The 24,343-nt window shown below is 47.8% G+C and overlaps 1 protein-coding gene across 1 annotated transcript; it reads left to right on the top strand.

Moving 5' to 3' along the window:
- Positions 1 to 576: 576 nt before the first annotated feature.
- Positions 577 to 23,684, top strand: LOC132390626 (uncharacterized; the record flags this gene model as incomplete). Its single annotated transcript, XM_059963224.1, has 7 exons — positions 577 to 756; positions 1,858 to 1,926; positions 5,023 to 5,142; positions 16,897 to 17,013; positions 18,057 to 18,365; positions 20,665 to 20,801; positions 22,733 to 23,684. Coding segments are annotated over 7 exons (947 nt in total), but the record flags the coding sequence as incomplete, so codon positions are not given.
- Between the last annotated feature and the right edge of the window lie 659 nt (positions 23,685 to 24,343).

Below are 24,343 nucleotides of genomic sequence, written 5' to 3'. Positions count from 1 at the left end.
CTCTTTTTACTACCTGATCCAACTGTGACGCCATTTTTAGGGAATTTTGTTTCTGTATTCCCAGATCCCTCTGTTCTACTGCAGTCCTCAGTGCCCTACCATATATCTTGCATCTTCGACCTTGGTTTATCCTTCCAAATTTCAATACCTGACACTTCTCTGCGGTACACTCCATCTGTCAGATTTCAGACCTATTTCCCAGCTGATCCAAATTGCTTTGCAAGCTTTGAATACCTTCCTCTCTGTACACCACTCCTCCAATTGTCGGATCATCAGCAGATTTGTTGATCCATTTTACCTCATTATCATCCAGACAACTGATATAGGCGACCAATAACAATGGAACCAGCACTGAACCCTATGGCAAACCACTAGCCAAAGGCCTCCACTCGGAGAAGCAATCCTCCAATACCACTTTATTTGATTGAGCCAATGTCTAATCCAAACAAATGAATTTTCCTAACTAACCTCCCATGCGGGTCCTTGTCAAAGGCCTTACTGAAGTCCATTCTCTCTGAATCCCTCTCCGCGGCACCTCATCTCTCCCTCCCCTGCTCTCGCTCGTCTCTTTATCAGCTGCTCAGCTACTGTTTGTTGTTATCGGTCTGACTCCCTTGTCAAAACTGGTTTCCTCTAACAATGGTTGCTTCTCCTTCCTGAGCTCAGAGACGCAGAGAATCATCGACAGGTTGGACAACAGCGAGACCCACATGAATGAGAAACACAGAAAAACTGGCTCACGGGCTCCTTCCCGAGGTGAGTGAGGCAGAAAGACGGAGGGAGGGAGTTTCAATCTGACACTGCCTCCCAGACCGTGTGATGGACAGTGTGGATTGAAACTCCATCTACATTTGACCCCGGTGGTTTTTGATGGCACAGTGGGGAGGGAGCATCAATCTCTGCCTGAACCCAGGACTGTGAGTCGCAGCAGCGGGAGATTCACTCTGTGCTTGATGCCGGGAGTGTGTGATCGAACAGTCTGGTGATCCCCGGTCTGCCCGCTGGGTCGATGATGAGGAAGCCTCAGCCAATTTGAACCTGACTGTTTTGCTCCCAGCTGAACCTGATGTATCGTAGGCGGAGACTAAATTCAAGACCCTCTCTGTGTCCCTGTTCCGTAGAATGGAGCTCAGTGTGTTGCCTTGACTGTGTTCATGTAACGTGTCCATTCCTGTCGAGAGACCTCAGGGCAAACTTACGGCTGACGCTAACGATTCGCTGATTGAGAATATGTCCGAGGGAACTCGCAGGAGTGATGACTAGGAGGGAGCAATGTGACAGGTTGAGAGGGCGTCTGCTCTCTAACTATCTCCCAGCATCTTTCTACTCCTTCTTCCCCATTATCTCTAGCCTCTCTCATTGCTCACTTTCTCAATCCTCTCCCCAGTCACCCTCTCCCGGTCTCTCAGTCTCGCTCTCCCTTCTGCACTCTTTCCCTCACTCTCTCATTCCGTTTGTCTTTTCCACCCTTCCTCTCCCACGTTTCTCCTCCCTACACTTTCTACTCACTCACCCGTGTATCTTGCCTCTCAATCCTTTCTCCCAGCTGACTACTTCTTTATCCTTCTTTGCTCTCGCTTTATCCCTTCACTCTGCCCAATCTCTCCTCGTTCATTTCTCCCCATTCTCTTGCATTTTCCACCCCATCGACCCTCTTCGATCACCCCTCTCTCAACCACACCCTCTCTGTCGTTGAACTCCTGTCTCGCTTCCCTCTCTTGCCTCTCTCCCTTCATCCCTCTCGTATTCCGCCAACCCTCTCTCCCCACTCTCTGTACTCTCTTCCTTTCCCTCTGCACCTCACTGTCCGCGATTCTCTACCGCGCTCTCTCATCATTGTCTATCTCTCTGTCGCAGACCATCTGACCTCCACCTACACCGAGCTGAACATTCGGAAAGGCGAATGCCTCACCAATGCACAAGCAGGTCAGTGATGCAACAACGTCGTCATTCCAGATGGTTCTCATGTCATACTCCGTAAGGGCCTATTGTGTGAGGCATTCTTCTTCACCAATTCCCTGGCAGATCGTTCTGCAGACTGACCACCATCTGGGTACCAAACGCTTGTCAATCGGCTCACCATTTGAATCTTTCTCCCCTCTCTGCTTACTGCTGTGCGCACTGGTCCTCGATTGCCCAAGTCCAGGGGAAATAATGGCGCCCATTCTCTCTGTCTGTGCCCCTCGTGGCTTCATGTACCCCTGAAAGGTCATCCCTGCGCTATAAGGAATAAAGTCGCAATCAACTCATCCTCTTTGTCTAATTCAGTCCCTGAATTCCCGGCAACGACTTGGAAAATCTCCCAGTGCACTCATTTCCAGTTCGATGGCTTCTTTCCTAGAACATGGAAGAGTGTCAGGGAAGTGGTGTCTGCAGTGAAATTTAGGAATGAGAAGGTGTTCAGGAAGATCTGGAAGGTCTGAGGTGGAGAAATCTCTATACCAGATGGAATGCACCCTCGGGTTCGGAAGTGAAGTAGCTGGACAGTTTACAGAGGAATTGACAATGATCTTTCAAAATTCGATAGATGCTGGAATTGTCCCGAATGACTGGAAAAGTGAATCTGCTATTTAGCGACGGTGACGCTGCAGAAGTGGAAACCATAGACCTGTTAGCCTGACATTGTTATAGAAGATATTAAAGAATATCTGGAGGCAAATGTTAAGATAGCGTTGACGTGAATAGGCTTTTTTATTGAGAGTAAGGGAGATTCAAACAAGAGGACATGATTTGAGAGTTAAGGGGCAAAAGCTTAGGGGTAACAGGAGAGGGAACCTATTTATCAGAGAGATGTAGCTGTGTGGATCGAGCTTCCAGTAGAAGTCGTAGAGGCAGGTTTGATATAGTATTCGATATTGTCATTAGAAATGGATTGGTATATGGACAGGAAAGGAATGGAGGAATATGGGCTGAGTGCAAGTCAGTGGGAAGAGGTGGGAGCAAGTATTTTGCACGGTCTAGAATGGCCGAGATGACCGGTTTCCGTGCTGAAATTATTATATGGTTATATGGCTATAGGTAGAAGCCAACATGGTTTCCTGAAAGGAAAATCCTGCCTGAATATCCTACTGCAATTTTTTGAAGAAACTACAAGCAGGTTAGTCCAAGGAAATGCAGTAGACATGGTGAAATTGGATTTTCAGAAGACCCTTGGCAAAATATCGCTCATGAGGCTGCTTAGGAAGGAATGAACCCATAAAAGTATAGGGCACATACGAGCGTGTGTGGAGCATTGACTGACTTGTAGTTTCAGGAAAGACAGAGTGACAATAAAGGGATCCTAGTCTGTCTGGCTGCAGCTTGCAGTGGAGTTCCACAGGGTTCGGTGCTGGAATCGTTGCTTTTTGCGATTAATATCAATGATTTCCAGATGCCATAGATATGGGTGGGGGAGCGAGTAGTGCTGAGGAAACAGAGAGCCTGCAGAAAGACTTAAATAGTATAAGGGAATGGGCAACGAAGTGGCAAATGAAAGACAATGTTGGAAAGTGTACGTTCATGCATTTTGGTGGAAGAAATGATCGGACAGACTATTATTTAGAAGGGGAGGGTGTTCAGAATACAGAGATATCAAGGGACTTGGGAGTCTTTGTGGATGCCCTAAAGCTTAACCTCCAGGTTGAGTCGATGGTCAAGAAGGCGAATGCAATGTTGGCATTCATTTCTCGAGATGTCGAATGTCAGAGCAGAGATGTGATGTTGAGGACCTATGAGGCACTCGTGAGACCACACTTGGAGGATTGTGTGCAGGTCCGGTCTCCCTATTTTAGAAAAGGTGGGCTGGAATTGGAGAGGGTTCAGAGAAGATTCACGGGAATGATCCCACGAACTAAAAGTTACCGTACGCTAAACGTCTGGCAACCCTTGGGCTGTACTCCCTGGAGTTCAGAAGAATGACTGGCGATTTCATAGAAACATTCCGAATTTTAAAAGGTCTGAACTGATGAAATATGGCAAAATTATTTCCCATGTTATGGGAGTTTGGAACAAGAGGGCACGAATCAGGACTGAACAATGTCATTTGGAACAGAGATGCGGAGAAATTACTTCAGTCAGAGGATGGAAAATCTGCCGCATTTGTTGCCACAGACGGCTGCGGATGCCACGTCACTGGGTGCATCTAAGGCAGAGATAGAGAGGTTCTAGTTTAGCCAAGATATCGAAGGGTATGGGGAGAAGGAAGGGAAGGGAGGATTGGTGGAAACATTGGATCAGCCAATGATTGAATGTCCGAGAATATTCGAAGGACGAAATGACCTACTTCTGCTCCTTTATCTTAAGGTCTTATGAATTTAGCATCTATTTTCATTCAGGTCAATCATTCACATCACACACAAAAAAAAAGTAAAAACAAATACCAATAAAACTTGAGAGTCGTTTTTGTAAAAATATATTGAGATTTGTTTAACTCCGGACTCTGGTACTGAAATCCAGGAGGTTAACTACCGCTCTTCCTCTTGCAAGAAGCCAGGGAAGAAAGGAACACAGTAGAGCGAGAAAACCCCCACAACATGTCAATCCCCACAAGCCCGTCATATTTCCAATGTATAAAAAAAAAGATCAGTGGTTGCAAACAATGATCAAAAAACGACTGAAATAACAAAACCGTATCCCTCTCTCTCTCACCAATTGTCTGTCGCTCCTTTGTCCCTCTCTGTCCCTCTGCCAACATTTTTTTACCCTCTAAACCTCTCACTCTGGCACTTTCGCTCGTACACTTCTCATTGCCATTTCACTCATAACCTCGCTCCCTCTTCTCCAGTCCCACCGCCTGTGGAATTTCTGTTTTCGTTCTGCCTCCCCATTCTCTCCCATTTTCCGGTCCGGCGCCTTCATCTCTCACCCTATTTCCGCTCTCCATCCATCACTCTCGCTGCTGCTCATTCTCCACGGCTTTCTCCACTCACTTCCTCATCTCCCTCATATTTTCCCGCAGTCTCTCACTCCGCCCCACCCCAGTCTCTACCTGTTCCTAGCCCTTCTATTTCTCTCTCTCTCACATTCTCTTCCATTCTCTTCCAGATGGTCTGGACCCCACCTACACTCTGCTGAACTTTCGCCAAAAGGAGCTTCCCTTCGCTAAGGATGAAGATCCTCCTATCTCGTCGGGACCAGGAGAAATGCCAGTGACTGCGCAGGCAGGTCAGAGTTCACATTCATGAGGCCATTCTCAGGGGGTCACGTGCTATATGCACAACTGTACAAGTACTAATGCATCAGCATCGACCGTTTCTCTGGCAGTTCCTTCCACAGACGGAGCACTGTCTGATTAAAAAAAATGTCACTCTGGTCCGCAGTTAAATCGTTTCTGCTATCACCTCAGAACAGTGCGCTCTGACCCTCGATTCTTCAGGTCTATAGAAAATGACTCTACGCATTCACCTTGTCTTGCCCCACGTGGTTTTATAAACCGCTGTCAGTCACCCAGGAAGTCCAAGGTATAAAATCCTAACCTGCCTGACTTATCTCCATGACTCAGTCCCTCGAGTCTCGGCAGTATCCCCATAAATCTCCCTCTGCAATCGTTGCTGCTCAGTACCATTTCACCTGGAGCAGGTGGACAAAAACTGAACACAGTACTCCAAGATCGGCCTACCCTACAACATGTACAACTGCAAAGTGACCTCTCGACTCCTGTACTCAGTGCCTTGATTGATGAAGATGCAATCTTTACTGCCCTATTAATCCTTGACCTCAATTTCTGGAACCGTTTTCCCGTAGCCCTGCGTCCGTCTATTCTATAACACTCCCCAGGGTTCCTCCTCTTCACTGTGAATGTCCCATCCTGGCTTGTCCTTCTCAAATACTACAGCGCGCACGTATCCGAAATAAATTGTATTTGCTGCTGCTCGGCCCAGTTTCCCAGCAAATCGAGATCCCACTGTAAGAGATAACTGCCTTCACTGTTTATCACGTCATCTGCAAGCTTATCATCCGCGGCTTGTGTAATCTATTACAAATGTTTCCAAGGTTTCAACTTGGATAGAAAACTGGTTGGCAGATAGAAAGCAAAGGGTAGCAGTAATGGGTGTTTGTAGGTGACTAGTGGGGTAGCACAGAGCTCTGTATTGGGACCACAGCTCTTTATGATTTATGTCAACGATTTAGATGAGGGTTTTGAAAACTATATCAGCAAGTTTGCTGATGATACTAAACTGGGTGGCAGTGTGACATGCGAAGAGGACGTTAGGAGAATACAGGGAGACTTGGATAGGCTGGGTGAGTGGGCAGATACTTGGTAGATGTCATTCAATGCGAATAAATGTGAAGTTATCCTCTTTGGAAGCAGGAACAAGAGGGCAGAGTATTGTCTGGACGGTGTAGAGTTAGGTAAGGGAGAAATGCAAAGAGGCCTAGGAGTCCTAGTTCATCAATCAATGAAGGTGAATGAGCAAGTGCAACAGACAGTGAAGAGGGCAAATGGAATGTTGGCCTTTATTACAAAGGGAATTGAGTACAAGAACAAGGATGTCCTTTTGCATTTGTACAGGGCCCTGGTGAGACCACACATGGAATATTGTGTGCAGTTTTGGTCTCCAGGTTTAAGGAAGTACATTCTGGCAATTGAGGAAGTGCAGCGTAGATTCACTGGGTTGATTCCTGGGATGGCAGGGCTGTCTTGCGCAGAGAGATGGGAGAGATTGGGCTTGTACACACTGGAATAGAGGAGATTGAGAGGGGACCTGTTGAAACGATTAAGATAATTAAAGGATTTGATAGGATTGAGGCAGGAAATATATTCCAGATGTTGGGAGAGTCCAGTACCAGAGGGCATGGATTGAGAATAAGAGCTCAGTTATTTAAAACAGAGTTGAGGAAAAACTTCTTCTCCCAGAGAGCTGTGGAGGTGTGGAATGCACTGTCTCGGAAGACGGTGGAGGCCAATTCTCTGGATGCTTTCAAGAAGGAGCTGGATAGATATCTGATGGATAGGGGAATCAAGGGATATGGGGACAAGGCAGGGACTGGATATTGATAGTGAATAATCAGCCATGATTTCAGAATGGCGGTGCAGACTCGAGGGGCCGAATGGTCTACTTCTGCACCTATTGTCTATTGATCTATCTATTGATCTAAATGGCCGATATGGTTGACAAAGTTCCCGGGTCCCACTAGCGACCTTCGGGTAAACACGGCAAATGAGCGGCCTCCTGTCTGAGAAACGAACATCAAACCTCAAATTTTGCTCCGACAGCCTAGCCAATAGTATGTCCAGTTATCCATCCCTCATTGCTTCATTGCTTCTCCGTCTCTGCCGGTGTACCTTTCTCCCATCATCCAGTGCGGTATACAATCCAGGAACTTGTTATTCAGCTTATATTATCTCTGCCAATGCGCACAAATCAGTCAGTCAAATTTTGCTGTTCCCCCTCCATTCCACAGAGTAACTTACTAATTGGAAGCATTAAATGCCTTTTTGAATTCCCTACTCATCAAGCGTACTTCCCTGTTCTCATGAACCGCCCTTGTTGATCACTCAAAATAAAGAAACATTATTCTGCTACCATGAAGTTACCGGTATCCCTAATCGCCATCTATTCCATAATCCAAATCGTTGACATACAACGAAAAAGAAGCGGCCCCACCACGGACCCCTGGGGAACACCACTTGTAACCGGAAGCCAACCAGAATGGGACCTCTTTCTTCCCACTCTCTTTTTCTTGCCAAACGACCAAGGCTCTATCCAAGTAGATATACCTCTATCAAATCTCCCCTCATTCTTCTGCGCTGCAGAGAATAAAGTCCTAACCCATTCAACCTCTCTCTGTAACTCAGTTTCTCAAGTCCCGTCAAAATCCTTGTAAACCTTCTCTGCCATCTTTCAACCTTATTAATTCCTTCCTGGGATTAGGTGACCAAAACTCCACACAACACTCCAAATCCGTCCTCGCCAATGTCTTATACAACCTCACCATAACATTCCAACTCTGATACCCAATACTTATAAATTTATAAATCCCAATGTGCCAAAGGCTCTCTTTACGACCCTATCTACCTTTGACGACACTTTCAGGGAGTTATTGTAACTGTATTCCCAGATTCTTCTGTTCTACTGCTCACCTCAGTGGCCTACCATTTACCTTGTATGTTCGACCTTGGTTTGTCCTTCCAAAGTTCAATACCTCAGACTTGTCTGTATTACACTCCATCTGCTATTTTTCAGCCCATTTTTCCAATTGGTCCAATTCCCTCTGCAAGGTTTAAAAATCTTCCTCACTGTCCACTCCACGTCCAAACTTTGTATCATCAGCACATTTGCTGATCCAATTTACCACATTATCATCCAGATCATTGATATGGATGACAAATTACAATGGACACAGCAGTGATCCCTGTGGCACACCACTAGTCACAGGCCTCCACTCAGAGAAACAATCCTCGCATTTTAGATATTTTTTCATGTCTTCAAATTTGGCCCTTTTCCAGTTTAGAACTTCAACCCCAGGACAAGATCTAACTTTATCCTTGATCAAGTTAAAACTATTGGCGGTATGATCACTGTCCCTCGGTGTTTCCCCACACAGACTTCCGTCACCTGTCCTAACTCGTTTCCTAATAGGAGATCTAAAATTGCATTCTGTCTAGTTGATACCTCCTCATATTGATATAGAAAACTTTGCTGAAGTCATTACTCAAATACAAACCATCTGGACCTTTAACAGTATGGGAATCCCAATCAATATGTGGAAAATTAAAATACCATACTATTACAACTATATGTTTACTGTAGTTGTCTGCTGTCTCTTTGCAGATTTGCTCCTCCAGTTCTCACTGACTATTGTGTGGTTTATAATAAAACCCCATTAATGTGGTCATCATGTCTTTCCTGTTTCTCAGCTCCACCCATATGGACTCGGTAGCCAAGCCCTTTAATCTGTCCTGCTTGAGCACTGTTGTAACATTTTCCCTGACTGGCAATGTCACCACACCCCACCCCACCCCCACCCTTCATCCCTCTGCCTCTATCACGTCTGAAACATCGGAACCCTGGAACATTACGCTGCCGTCCTGCCCCTCCTGTAGCTAAATTTCAGTAAGGGATACGATGAGATAGTTCCACGTGTCAATCCATGCCCTCGGCTTGTCTGCCTTCTGGACAATACTCCTCGCATTGAAATAGACACACCTCAGAAGATTGTAACACCCGTACACAACACTTCTATTTCTGACTTTGCATGAACATTTAACAAAATTTATTTCCTCACCCGTTCCATGATCTGCTCTTGCCCTCCAGTTCCCACCCACCTGCAAATCTAGTTTAAACCCTCGCCATTCAGCGCTCGTGGTTTTATACGTCTCTGTGAGGTCACCAGCACCTTCCAAGAATTAACGTCCCAACCTGCCCGACCTCTCTGCACAAATCCGTCCCGCGAGATTAGACAACCTTCTCGTTCTCCTCCTTCGCACTCCTCCACTTTCACATTACCCACCCACACTCTCCGTCTATACCCTTCCATCTCCCCACTCTTCCCCCTCCGCCCCACTATCCTCCCCTATTATCTCCCCAACTTGTCTCCTTTCCCCCTCTCGTCCCTGTCTTCTTCCTTTCTTGCTAACACACCCTCCCTCCCTCAGCTCTCCCTCCTCCTCTCCATCCACTCTCGCCTCAATCCTGTGCCCTCTGGCTCCCGGCAGCTCGGAGTACTGTACCATCTGGGACCTTGTTAAAGTCTAGGTAGATTACATCTACTTCCCGTGCCTGATCCGTCCTTCCAGATCAAAGAAGCCCGACAGCTCTAACTGGGTCTCACGCCATCCAGTAACTCTCTGCCTCCTTCATCTTCCATCCTCCCTACTTACCCACTCTGTCCCTCTCTCATCGGTCAATTAGTTCCCCGTCTCTCCCTCCCTTCCTCTCTTTCAAGTTCCAGAGTGATCTGCCATCTGGGATCTTATGACAACACTTGTTAATGTCAGTGCTCATTTTATCAACCAATCAGGACAAGCGGGTCATCCTCAATCAAATCGGTCAATCTAATCGCCCTCTGCCTCTCCCCATTATGCAGAGCAGGCCAACAAATGCCTTATTGAAGTCCGTGCATATCATGTCAACTACATTGTCTCATCGTCCGTCTTGGTGCCTCTCCCCAAAGATGGAAAACTGACATGTTCCCTCCGTGGACACTTGTCTACACTTCCTACTGCTTCGGTGCAGCAGCCAGATAAATCATAGACCCCTACCCAACCCGGACTCCCTCCCATCGGGGTGGGTGTGTGGTGGAGTTGAGATATCAGATTACTGAACGGCCCCATAGAGCGATCAGATGGACTCCTGACATCACGATCGACCTCGTAGTTGGCCCTTGCACCATATCGTCTGCCTGCACTGCCCTCTCTCTGTAACTGTGACGCTTTACTCTGCATTATGTGATTGTTTTACGCTGCTCGACAACTATGAAAGGATTTGTATCTCTGGATGTAACTGTTGACCTCGCCTATCCGTGATGTATATAAATGATCTGGATTAAATTGTAGAGGGCTGCTTTAGACACATAAAAAACATAGAAAACATACTGCACAATACAGGCCATTCGAACCACATTAGAACTACCAAGACTTTACCCATATCCTCAGATCTTCTCAGCTGTATGTAGCTATCCAGGAGTACTATAAAGAACGTATCATTTCCGTCTTCACCACCGCCGCCGGTAAAGCATTCTATGCACTGACCACTCTGTTTAAAAAACTTTACCCCTGACATCTCTTCTACATCTACTTCCAAGCTCCTTCAAACTATCCCCTCTCGTGCTAACCATTTCAGCCCTGAGTAAAAGCCTACATGATCAAGACGATCAATGTCTCCCCTTATCCTGTGCACCACTATCAATTCATCTCTCATCCTCCATCGCTCCAAGGAGAAAAGGCCGAGTTCACTCAACCTATTCTCATATTCTCAATCCAGGCAACATCCATGTAAATCTTCCACGGTTTCAAGGTCCTTCATATAGTGAGAACATTGAAAACCTACAGCACAGTACAGGCGTTTCGGCTCACAAATTTGTGCCGAACATGTCCCTACCTTAGAAATTACTAAGCTTGCCGATAGCACTCTATTTTTCAACGTTCCACGTGTCTATCTAAAAGTTTCTTAAATGACCCTATCGTATCTGCCTCCAGCACCGTTGCCGGCAGTCCATCCCACGCACTCACCACTGTCTGCGTAAAAAAAACGTACCCCTGACAACTCCTCTGCACCTAATCCCCAGCACGTTAAACGTGAGTCCTCTTGTGGAAACAATTTCAGCCCTGACTCGTCTCATCCTCCATCGCTCCAAAGCGAAAACTCCGAATTCACTCAAGCTGTTCTCGTAAGGCATGCTCCCCTATCCAGGAACCATCCTAGAAAATCTCATATGAATCCATTTTACAGCTTCCTTTAGTGAGTCAACCAGAACTGAGCACAATACTCCATGTGGTCTGAACAGTGTCCTACAGAACTGCATCATTACCTCTTAGCTCCTAAATTCAATTACACGATTGATGAAGGACAATGCAACATATTCCGTTTTAACCACCGAGTCAACCTAAGTAGCTGCTTTGAGTGTCCTATGGACACAGACCCTCTGACCCTCCACAGTGCCAAGAGTCTTACCATTAATATTATACTCTACCATCATATTTGACCTACCAAAATGAACCACCTCACACTTATCTGGGTGGAACTCCATAGGAATCATATCAGCCCAGTTTTGCATCCTATCAATGTCCCGCTGGAACATCTGACAGCCCTCAACATTATCCACAACACCACCAAACCTAGTTTCACTAGCAAATTTATTAACCCACCCCTCCACTTCCTCATCCAGATCATTTATAAAATCACAAAGGGTAGCTGGCCCAGAACAGATCCCTGAGGCACACCGCTTGTCACAGGTGTCCATGCAAAATATGACCCGTCTACAAGCATATTTTGTCTTTTGTGGGCAATCCAGTAATTGATCCACAAAACAATATCTCCTTGGATCCCATGACTTCTTACTTTCTCAATAAGCCTTGCATGGGGTATCATATCAAATTCATATGCACTACATCTCCGGCTCTACCTCTATCAATGTGCTTAGTCACGTCCTCAAAAAATTATATCAGGCTGGTGAGGCACGACCTGCCCTTGATAAAGCCATGATACCTATTCCTATTCATATAAAACTTCTCCGATTGTTCATAAATCCTGCATATCAGGATCTTCTCCATCAACTAAGCAACCACTAAAGTAAGACTCACTGGCCTATAATTTCCTGGGCTATCCCTCCTCCATTTCTTGAATAAGGGAACAACATTCACAACACTCCAATCCTCTGGAAGCCCTCCCGTCCTCATTGATGATGTAAAGGTCATTGCCAGAGGTTCAGCAATCTCCTACCTCGCTTCCCACAGTAGCCTGGGGTACATCCCGTCCTGTCCCGGTGACTTGTCCAACTTGATGCTTTCCAAAAACGCCATCACATCCTCTTTCTTAATTTCTACATTGTTCAGCTTTTTAATCCACTGCAAGTCATCCCTTTAATCCAGTCATTGGATTCTGGCATGGTGCCAGAGGACTGGAAAATTGAAAATGCCACTGCCCTCTTTAGAAAGGGAGAAGGCCGCAGAAAGGATATTATAGACCAGTTAGCCTGACCTCAGTGGCCGAGAAGATGTACAATTTAAATATTTCTGCCAGGGCCCCGGCAATTGCAAAACGAGTCTCCTTCAGGGACCGAGGGACTACCCTGTCAGGGCCTGGGGATTTATCTACTCTGACTTGCCTAAAGACAGCACTCACCTCCTCCTCTTCAATCTCTTTAGGTTCCATAACCTCACTACTTGTTTCCCAAATTTCCATAGATACCTTGTCAGTTTCTTTAGTAAATACAGATACAAAAATAAAATTAGGTTCTCTTCCATTTCTTTTGGTTCCATACGTAACCGACCATTCTGATTTTCAAGACGATCAATTTTATCCCTTAATGTACCTTTGCTTTTACTATACCTGTAGAAGCTCTTAGGATTATTCTTCACCTTGACTGCCAAAGCAACATCATATCTTCTTTTAGCCTTCCTGATTTCCTTCTTAAGCATTTTCTTGCATTTTTTATGCTCCTCAAGATTCTCATTTGCTCCTTGTTTACTATATATCTCTCATACATCTTCCTCTTATTCTTCCTTATCAGATTTCCAATATCCCTCGTGAACCAAGGTTCCTGATTCTTATTCACCTTGCCTTTAATCCTGACAGCAATATACGAACTCTACACTCTCAAGATGTCGCCTTTGAAGGCCTCCCACTTACCAATCACATCCTTGCCAGAGAACAACCTTTCCCAATCCACACTTTCTAACCCATTTCATTAAATCTGGCCTTTTTCCAGTTTAGAACTTCAACTGGAGGACCAGATCTACCTTTTACCATGATCAAGTTGAAACTAAAGGCGGTATGATCACTGTCCTTAGGTGTTTCCACTCACAGACTTCTGTCACCTGTCCTAACTTGTTTCCCAATAGGAGATCTAAAATTGCATCCTCTCTAGTTTGAATCTCCACATATTGATATAGAAAACTTTGCTGAAGATATTTTACAAACTCTAATCCATTTGGACCTTTAAAAGTGTAGGAATCCCAATCAATATGTGGAAAATTAAAATACCCTACTATCACAACTTTATGTTGACCGCAGTTGTCTGCTGTCTCTCTGCAGATATGCTCCTCCAATTCTCACTGACTATTGTGTAGTCTATAATACAACCCCATTAATTTGTCATCATGTCTTTCCTGTTTCTCAGCTCCACCCATATGGCCTCGGTAGCCAGGCGCTCTAATCTGTCCTGCCTGAGCACTGCTGTAACATTTTCCCTAACTAGCAATGTCACCAACCCCACCCCCACCTTCATCCCTCTCCCTCTATCACGTCTGAAACATTGGAACACCGGAACATTAAGCTGCCGTCCTACCCTTCCTGTAGCCAAGTTTCAGTAATGACTATGATGTGATAATTCTACGTGTTAATCCACGCTCTCAGCTTGTCTGCCTTCCGGACAATACTCCTCGCATTGAAATAGACACACCTCAGAAGACTGTAACACCCATACACAACACTTCAATTTCTGACTTTGCATGAACATTTAACACAATTTATTTCCACCCCCGCTCCATGATCTGTTAAGGCCCTCCAGTTCCCACCCCCCTGCAAAGCCTGTTTAAACCCTCCCCATTCAGAGCTCGTGGTTTTATACGTCTCTGTGAGGTCACCACTACGTTCCAAGAATTAAAGTCGCAAATGCCCGACCTCTCTGCACAAATCAGTCCCTGGAGACTAGACAATATCCTCGTTCTCCTCCTTCGTTCTCCTCCACTTTCACACTTCCAAACGCACACTCTCTGCCTGTCCCGTACACCTTTATCCTCCTCCTCCACCAATCTCCTACTGTACTCGTTACCCGATTCTCCCCAACCACTCTCTTAAAAAAAATTCCCCGTCTATGACCTTCCATCTCCCCAATCTTCACCGTCCACCCTACTCTTCTCCCCTATTATCTCCCCTCCTTTTCAACTTCACCCTCTCTTGTCCCTGTATACATCCTTTCTCACTAACACCCCCCTCCCTCCCACAGATCTCTCTCCTCCTCGTCATCCACTCTCAGCCCAATCCTGTGCCCTCTGTCTCCCGGCACCCCAGAGTTCTGTACCATCTGAGACCTTGTTAAAGTCTAGCTGGATTCCATCAACTCCCCGTGCCTGATCAGTCCATCCCGATCATATTAGCCCGACATCCCTCCCTGGGTCTCGCGCCATCCAGCATCCCTATCCCTCCTCTATCTTCCAACCTCTCTACCTAACTCTCTACTTACCCCTCTCCCTCCCTCTCTTACCGCTCCTTCGGCCCAGAAAGCAGCGACGAACTCCCTAGGAGATACCGCCTCCACCACCTGCGCCCGCAGCCCATTCTGCGCACTCACCACTCTCTCTGTAAAAAAAGAAAATCCAAGCTACATAAAACCGCGCCCTCTCGTGCTAGCCATTTCAGCCGTGGATCAAAAGCCTCGGAATATCCACACGATCAACTCACTCATCATCTTATACACCTCTATCAGGTCACCTCTCATCTTCCTTCGCACCAAGGTGAAAACGCCGAGTTCACTCAACTGATTCTCATAAGCCATCCTCCCCATTCCAGGCAACATCCTTGTAAATCTCCTCTGCACCCTTTCTATGGCTTCCACGTCCTTCTTGTAGTGAGGCGACCAGAACTGAGCAAGGTGGGTCTGACCAGTGTCCCTTATAGCTGCAACATTGTCTCTTTGCTCTTAAATGTATAAAAAATGATCTGGATGAAATTGCAGATGAGTGCGTTAGCAGGTTAGCTGATGATACGGCGAGAGCGTGGTGCTGTGGAGAGCGGAGAAGACTGGCCAAGAATTCAGTGTGACGTAGATCAGTTACAGATATGGTTTGGAGACCGGGCAGATGGAATTTCACCCGGACAAACCTAAAATGTTGCCCCTTGATAGGTCAAATGAAAGAAATGTCACTCTATCAGAGCCAAGACTCTAAACAGTGTTGAAACATAGAAGCATAGAAAACCTACAGCACAACAGAAGCCCTTCGGGTGATAAAGATGTGCCGGACATGTCCTTGGTATAGATGGGCAGAGGATCGTGGTGTCCATGTTCATACCCACCTGAACGAAATTAGCCTCACAGGTAGATAGGGCTGTTAAGAAAGCTTATCTGTGTTAGCTTTCATAAATCGAGGGATAGACTTTAAGTTAATGATGCAGCTCTATAAAACTCTGTTTAGGCCACACCTGGCGTACTGTGTCCAGTTCTGGTCGCCTCACTAGAGGAAGGATGTGGAAACATTGGAAAGGGAACAGAGGAGATTTAGCAGGATGCTGCCTGCTTTAGAGAGTGTGCATTATCATCAGAGATTAAGGGCGCTCGTGCTTTAATCTCCGGAGAGAAGGAAGATGAGAGGAGACATGATAGAGGTGTACAAGCTATTAAGAGGAATAGACAGAGTGAACAGCCAGCTCCTCTTCCCCAGGGCACCACTGCTCAATACAAGATGAAATGTCTTTAAGGTAAGGGGAGGGAAGTTCAAGGGGGATATTAGAGGAAGGTCTTTCTCTCAGACAGTGATTGGTGCGAGGAATGCACTGCCTGAGTCAGTGGTGGAGGCAGATACACTAGAGAAGTTTAAGAGACTACTAGACAGGTATGTGGAGGAAATTAAGATGCGGGGGTTTTAAATGGGAGGCAGGGTTAGAGGGTCGGCACAACATTGTGGGCCGAAGGGCCTGTACTGTACTGTGTTGTTCTATGTTCTTCCCTTAATTAGTCGGGGCATTGAGTTCAAATGTCAGAGAGTTTTGTGGTAACTTCATAAAAATCACTAGTTAGGCCGAATCCGGCGCATTCTGTACAGTTCCAGTCACACAGTGTTGAAACATAGGAACACAGAAAACGTACAGCACAACACCGGCCGCTCGGAGCACAATGCTGTGCCGAACATGTCCTTACATTAGATGGGATGAGGATCCTGGGGACCATGTTCACAGCTCCCTAAACGTGGCTGCACAGTTTGGTGGGATGGTTAAGAAGTCCTATGGCATTCTTGCCTTTATTAGTCGGGGCACTGAGTACAAATGTCAGGGAGTTATGTGGCAACTTTATAAAAATCACTAGTCAGACTGAATCAGTCGTATTGTATACAGTTCTGGTCACCCCATTATCGGAAGGATGTCAGGGCGTTGGGGAGCCTCCGGAGATGTTTAACAGGACTCTGCCGGGATTCGATGCCATGTGTTACAACGAGAGGTCGGACACCTGGGTCGCTTCCCTGCAGCTGAGGGTGGGAGGGAGGGAGTCCCAGTGGGGACACGGCTGATTTCACACACACACTGAATGTTCTCTCTACAGGTGCGGAGAAACAGGAGCCGGAACAGAATATCGAAAACAGAATGGAGCTTAAGATCTACCTGCTCTGCTTCGTTACGTTCGCCCTGGTCGCGATCGTGGCCGGGCTCTCGATCTATGGTAAGTGGAACGGGCTCTGGGTGCAGTCATACCGCAAACAAGCAGAGTGGAATGAAATGTTACCTCAAAAAAGCTCACCCTGACACCGACACGCCATTCACCGTGACGTGGAAACGGCCCTCACAGTGACAGGGACACTTTACTCACTGTGACAGTGACACGACCGTCACCGTGACAGCGACAGGCGTCTCACCGTGATACAGACGTTACCCTCAACATAGCATAGAGAAGACCCTCACCATTATTATGACAGTACCGTGACATCGTGCACGACAGTACATTCACCGTGACACCGACACACCTCTCACTGTTACACGGACTCAGCCTTCACCGTAAGAGCTACACAACCTTCTCCGTGACATCGACACTCCCCTCTCCGTGACACCAACATACCCCACAGTGACCCGGACACTCTCCACACCGGGACACCGACTCCCCCTTTACTGTGGCACCAATACTCCCCTGAAAGTGACACCGAAACTGCGAACTGTGACACCGACACTCCCCTCACTGTGACAGCGACGTACCTCTCACCATGACACTTACTCGCAACACACCGTGACTTCAAGCCCACACCATTACACCGACACTCCCTCTTACCTTGACACTTACACACCCCACACCGTAACATTGACACTGATCATCGTGACACCGACACTTCTCTCACTGTGACACTGACACAAACCTCTCCATGTCACTGATGCACCACCCTGCGTGAAACCTTCACACCGCACACGCTGACATCGACAGGCTCCTCATTGTGACACAAACATTTCCCACACTGTGTCACAGAGAGGTCCATCACTGTGACACTCACTGACCCCTCACTGTGACACCGCCACACACCTCACTGTGAATCCGCCAAATCTCACTGTGACATTCACACACACCTCACTGTGACACCGACACTCCCCACACCGTGACATCGACACTCCTCAGGTCTCGTCCCAGACAGATTTCTCACTGTGACACAGACACTCCACACACTGTGACACCGACTCACTTCACACCGTGTCACTGACACCCTTTCCTATCACTCTCAGTATCACAGACTCGTCAGTCTCTGATCACCTCCGAGCGAAACTACCGGAGACTTTGGGAGCAACATCAGGAGATGAACAGGACCCAGCGCCAATGTCAACAGAAAGTCCATGAGTTGAACTCAACCCTTGAATCCAGGACATCTGACAACTCCCGGCTGGATCACCCCCAGAGAACCTGTCTGAGCAATCTCTCGGAGCTGAATCGAACGCACAGCGATCTCCGTCATCGGTTCAATCAGCTCGAAATGAAGAATGGAAACATCACCAGAAACATAGCTCAGGTTTGCCAGTACCTCAACAGGAGAAGAGGTGAGAGGACATTCCACGTTTCAACTGCTCCATATAACAGGGTGCGAGGAAATGGAGAGACTTGGAGGAAATGGAGAGTTTCTCTCCAACACTTACCCCAGGAGATTGCGATGGGACGGTGTGGAGGGAGCTTCACTCTGTGTCTGACCCCTGGAGTATGTGATGGTACAGTGTGGAGGGAGCTTCACTCTGTGTCTGACCCCTGGAGTATGTGATGGTACAGTGTGGAGGGAAATTCAATCTGTGTCTGACCCCGGGAGTGTGTGACGGGATTGTGTGGAGGGAGATTTACTCTCTGTCTGACCCGGGAGTGTGTGATGGGACGGTGTGGAGGGAGCTTTAACAGTAAATACTCTGCAGATGCTGGGGTCAAATGAACACGCACAACACTTGTGGAATTCAGCAGTTCGAGCAGCTTCCATGGAAACGAGCAGACAAACTTTTATGGCCGAGACCCTTCGTCAGGACTGGGCGGTGGGCCGGGTGTCAGCCGTGTGTTGCAGGGGCTCTATAGCGAACGTAGGGGAGGGTGGGAAGGAGAAGGCCGGTGCCAGGTGAAAACCAGTAAGGGGAAAGATCAAGCTGTGGGGGAAGGGAAGCAGCGAGGGGATAAGCAGGAAAGCTGAAGAAGGAATGTACTTCGAAAGCACTATGGGCAGAAGAAGCAGGCGGAACCATGAGGGACTTGATAGCCATCTGAAGTAGGAGGCGCAGTGAAAGTGGGATTGGGGAAGGGAGGGGGAGGGAATTACCGGAAGGTGGAGATTTCAAGGGAGTTTCGTTCAATGTCTGAGTCTGTACAGGGTACAGTGAGGAAACAGCGGCACCAAGCGTCTGATCGCGAGAGTGAGTGATCTGGCCGGACGGGTATTTCAAAACATCACTCTGTGTCTAACCCTGACGGTGTGAAGAATTGATTGACATCTCCGTGATAGCTCGAAAGGAGCGGGATTCGCTAGTTAACAACTAGAATAAAAGATTTGACAGATGAAGTGAAGTTCGCTCTGCATCTGATCCCAGAATTCAATGAAGGCATAGTGTGTCTAACCCCGGGACTTTGTGATTGGACGCTGTAGAGGGAGTTTCACTCAGTGTCTGTCGCGGGGAGTGTGCGATGGGACGGTGTGGAGGGAGATTCACTCAGTGTCTGTCGCGGGGAGTGTGCGATGGGAAGGTGTGGAGGGAGATTATTTCTGTGTCTAACCACGGCAGTGTGTGATGGGGCGGTGTGGAGGGAGATTCACTCTGTGTCCGATCACCGGAGTGTGTGATGGGATGGTGTGGAGAATGTTTTACTCTGTGTCTGACCCCGGGAGTGTGTGATGGATCGGTGTGGAGGGAGATTCACTCACTGTCTGACCCGTTTGTGTGTGATGCGACGTTGTGGAGGAAGATTCACTCTGTGTCTGACCCCAGGAGTGTGTGATATGAGGGTGTGGAGGGAGATTCGCTCTGTGTCTGACCCAGGGAGTGCGATGGGACGGTGTGGAGGGAGATTGACTCTGTGTCTTGCACGGGGGTCTGTGATTGGTTGGTGTGGAGGGAGATTCACTCTGTGTCTGACCCCAGGAGTGTGTGATGGGATGGTTTGGTGATAGATTCATTCAGTGACTGAACCCAGGATTGTGTGATGGGACAGTGTGGAGGGAGCTTCACTCTTTGTCTGACCCCGGGAGTGTGTGATGGGATGGTGTGGAGGGAGATTCACTCTGTGTCTGACCCCGGGAGTGTGTGATGGGACGTTGTGGAGGGAGATTCACTCTGTGTCTGACCCCAGGAGTGTGTGATATGAGGGTGTGGAGGGAGATTCGCTCTGTGTCTGACCCAGGGAGTGAGATGGGACGGTGTGGAGGGAGATTGACTCTGTGTCTTGCACGGGGGTCTGTGATTGGTTGGTGTGGAGGGAGATTCACTCTGTGTCTGACCCCAGGAGTGTGTGATGGGATGGTGCGGTGATAGATTCATTCAGTGACTGAACCCAGGATTGTGTGATGGGACAGTGTGGAGGGAGATTCACTCTGTATCTGACCCCGGGAGTGTGTGATGGGATGGTGTGGAGGGAGATTCACTCTGTATCTGACCCCGGGAGTGTGTGATGGGACGGTGTGGAGGGAGATTCACTCTGTATCTGACCCCGGGAGTGTGTGATGGGACGGTGTGGAGGGAGATTCACTCTTTGTCTGACCCCGGGAGTGTGTGATGGGATGGTGTGGAGGGAGATTCACTCTGTGTCTGATGCCAGGTGTGTGTGCTGTGACGGACAGAGGGAGATTCACTGTTATTTGTTCGAAATTTCCAGACAAAACCCTTTCCCAGGACAGGATCGCAGTCGATTGTTATTTCATATCCACGTTGGAAACGTCTTACGATGAGGCGAAACAAAATTGTTCTAACTCTGATTCAAATCTTCTTGAAATAAACTCAAAAGCGGAAGAGGTAAGTATCAGGTCGATGGAGATGTATCTACACCAAAGTGCAGTTCCTCGACTTAACCACGTCACATACTCCCGGGCTCAGACTCAGTGTGAATCTCCCTCTACACGGTCCCATCAAACACTCCCGGGCTCAGACTCAGTGTGAATCTCCCTCCACTCTGTCCCATCACACACTCCCGTGGTCAGACGCAGAGTGAATCTCTCTTCACACCGTCCCATCACATAATCCCGGCTCAGACACAGTGAATCTCCCTCCACACCGTCCCATCACATACTCCCGGGCTCAGACACAGAGTGAAGCTCCCTCCACACCGTCCCATCACGTACTCCCGGGTTCAGACACAGAGTGAAACTCCCTCCACACCGTCCCATCACGCACTCCCGTGGTCAGACACAGAGTGAATCGCACTCCACACCGTTCCATCACACACTACCGAGGTCAGACACAAAGCGAAGCTCCCTCCGCACAGTGCAGTCACACTCTCGGGGAGTTAGTCAAAGATGACGCTACTGAAATTTTGCTCAAATTCAATCACTAATGACTGCAATTAAATTTCGCAGAGTTTTGTTAAGAAAGCTGTCCGCGAAAAACGCAGTTCCTACTGGATTGGAAAATGCCTAGCCGGGTGAGATTTGGGGTCACGCAAGTTTTCTGAGGAGATAATTGGTCGTGCGGTTCGATTGGGTAATGATACAGTCTGCGAGAAGATAGTCCGCAATGGCTTCAATTTACGGTCTGGCACAGGGATTGGGAAAGAAAGCGGGAAGGGGGATTATTTTAAGGAATGTGAAGTTCTGTGTGGAGCGTGTGGCAATTTGCAGCAATTTGTGGACAGAGAACCGTCTGTTTGGAGAGATTTGGGGCTGTTTAGGGACTGACAGAAGTCAATGAAGTGGACGTGTGTGTGTGTGTCAGTTGGAGTATTTTTGTGAGGGCCTCCGTGGGGAGGAAGTGCGACACAGGGATTAAGTTGGGAGACACAGGTCTGTGGGGAGAGTGTGGGTAATTGGATTCGTTTTCGGAACTGACACGTGCTGTTGGTAGAGTGTGTCTGACTGAATTATTTTGGGGACTGACGTGGAGTGTCGGAAGAGAGTGGAAAGAGGCAGTGATTTGGTGTCTGGCACAGTCCCGTCGGGAGATGTTTGGGGAGTGGGATTATGTTGGGGACTGACACGGGACTGTGGGGAGCGCGTGGAGCTGTGAAGCTCTTTTGGGAACTGAGACAATTGCGGCAGAGAGTGAGGCAGTGCGTGTACCTTGTGGACTGACACAGATCTCGGATTAGTTTGGACATTGACAGACTTCTGTGGGAAGAGAGTGGGAAGTGGGAGTGTTTTGGTTTCTGACACAGGTCTCGAACACGAAGGCTGGGCAGTGGGATTATTTCCGGGACTGACACGGGCCTGTGGGGGGAGAGTGCGAAATGCGAGTGTTTTGGGGACCGACACGGGGCGGTGTGGAGAAAGTGAGTCAGTGTGTGTTCCTTGGACCGACACTGATCTGTGCGGAGAGAGCGGGAGGTCAGAGTGTGTTGGGGTATAAAGCAGGCCTGTGGGGTACCGCTGAAGCAGTGGGAGTATTTTGGAGACTGATATAGGTCCATGGGGAGAGGGTGCAGCTATGGGTGTATTTTAGGGCCTGTGGGGAGAAGAGGGGACACTGGTATTACTCTGGGATCTGTCTGTGGGGAGAAAGTGGGGCATGGCGTTAAATTGGGGACTGACGCAGGGCTATAGGGAGAGCGCGAGTAAGTGGGAGTATTCTGGACGTTGACACAGGGCTGTGCTGGGGAAGTGGGGAATTGTGAGATTTTGGGATCTGTCACAGGTCAGTGGTGAGGGTGTGCGTCAGTTATTTTGGGGACTGACTTAAGGCTCTCTGCTGGAGGAGTGTTGTCCCTTTTCAACTTGTTTCCTCCTGCTTGACAGGAACGTGGCCTCTAATGTGTTGTACATGAAGGAGGATGGAAAGTTCGAATGCAGTAAATGTAAACGTAACAGTTGTAAAAATGCTCAGCACCGTTTCATCTGTGAAAAGTCTGCACATTTGTGCCCGGATATTTCTCAAAAGATCCCGGATCTCTGTCAACAGCCAGTGGGACCGACTTCAATCAAATGACAACATCCTCTTTCTCCGCATCTCTGTCTTCGACTGTCACTGACACATCCTCTCCTCCCTAACCTATTCTGCTCCCTCCTTCTATAGCTCTTTTACTGGCCATCTCTCCTTCTGTTTACTCTCGTCCCTCTAAACTCTCTCTCTCACTCATCCTCCTCCACTCCCGCCTTCTCTATTGCATCCGCATTTTCCTTCCTCTCACTTTCTGCACACCCTCTCCCTTAACTCTTCTCTCTTCTTTCACACTCTATTCCCCCATTCTCCACTCCCTCTCTGCCCTTCTCTTCCCATTTCAATATTTCATTTATCTAATCCCAATCCTTTTCACTTTTCTCTTTCGAGCTGCTCTCACCTCCATCATGTCACTGATGTTCTCGATACCCCAGTGCTGGGGAAATAGAGTGCCTTTTCCGTGTCCCTCGTGGTTTTCTACACCTATGTAAGGTCACAGAATAAAGCCTAAAAATTCCAGACCTCAGTCCATAATTCAGTCCCTCGTGTCCTCGTAAATCTTCCTCTCCAGTCTTCCCAGCTCAGTGGCATCGTTCCCACAGCAGAGTGACCGGAACTGAACACCGTGCTCCAAATGTCGTCTGACAGACATCTTCTACAACTGCAACGTGACCTGAGACTCCCGTACTCAGTGTCCTGACTGATGAAGGCCAGCGTGTCAAATGTCCTCCCCGTCTGTATCGCGTGTTTTCTGCCGGATCCACAGTCTGTTTTACTATCTGTGACTTGTACCACGTGAGGATTGTTCATTTAACGGATCAGCGGGGCGCAAATATGTAAAATTAATGTGAAAATAAAAAGATAATAAATCACGTAAAATGTGGACGTGGTGCTCATGCATTCAAAACTATGATGGCTGAGGGGAATGATATGATCCTCAATCGTTGAGCTTTCGTCTCCTGTGCCTGTTCCCCGAAGGTCGTAATGAACTGGGAGCTTGACCCGGGAGCGGCGGCCTTAGTGATGGATGCCGCCTCCTCAAGCCATCGCATCTGGGAGACGTCCTCGATGCTGGGGAGGGATGTACCCGCGATGGAGCTGGCTGAGTATACACCACTCTGCCCCCTCTGGCGACCTCGTGCGTTGCAGCCTCCACACCAGGCGGCGGTGCAACAAGTCAGAATGATCCCAGCGATCATTTGCTGGTCTTCAACGAAAGGCCAAATCTTCTCAAATGGCTGCGTTGTAATTCATTCTGTAACGAGTGAGATATGGATGTTTGGGATGGTGCTGAAAAAAAATACTGAGACTCAGCCTCGAAATAATGGATATTGGAAACTTGTTTCGGCAGAAAGAGAGAGAGATCTACAATAAATATATGCAGCATGGAGTCAGTGGAGTTCTCCAGGAACATAAAGAATGTAAAATAAAATCTTAAGAAAGAAATTAGAAAAAAACTAAAAGAAGGT

Source organism: Hypanus sabinus, unplaced genomic scaffold, assembly GCF_030144855.1.
Source record: "Hypanus sabinus isolate sHypSab1 unplaced genomic scaffold, sHypSab1.hap1 scaffold_996, whole genome shotgun sequence".
NCBI lineage: Eukaryota > Metazoa > Chordata > Chondrichthyes > Myliobatiformes > Dasyatidae > Hypanus > Hypanus sabinus.
The sequence above is the reverse complement of the archived record's forward strand: the minus strand, read 5'-3'. Positions and strand labels throughout refer to the sequence as shown.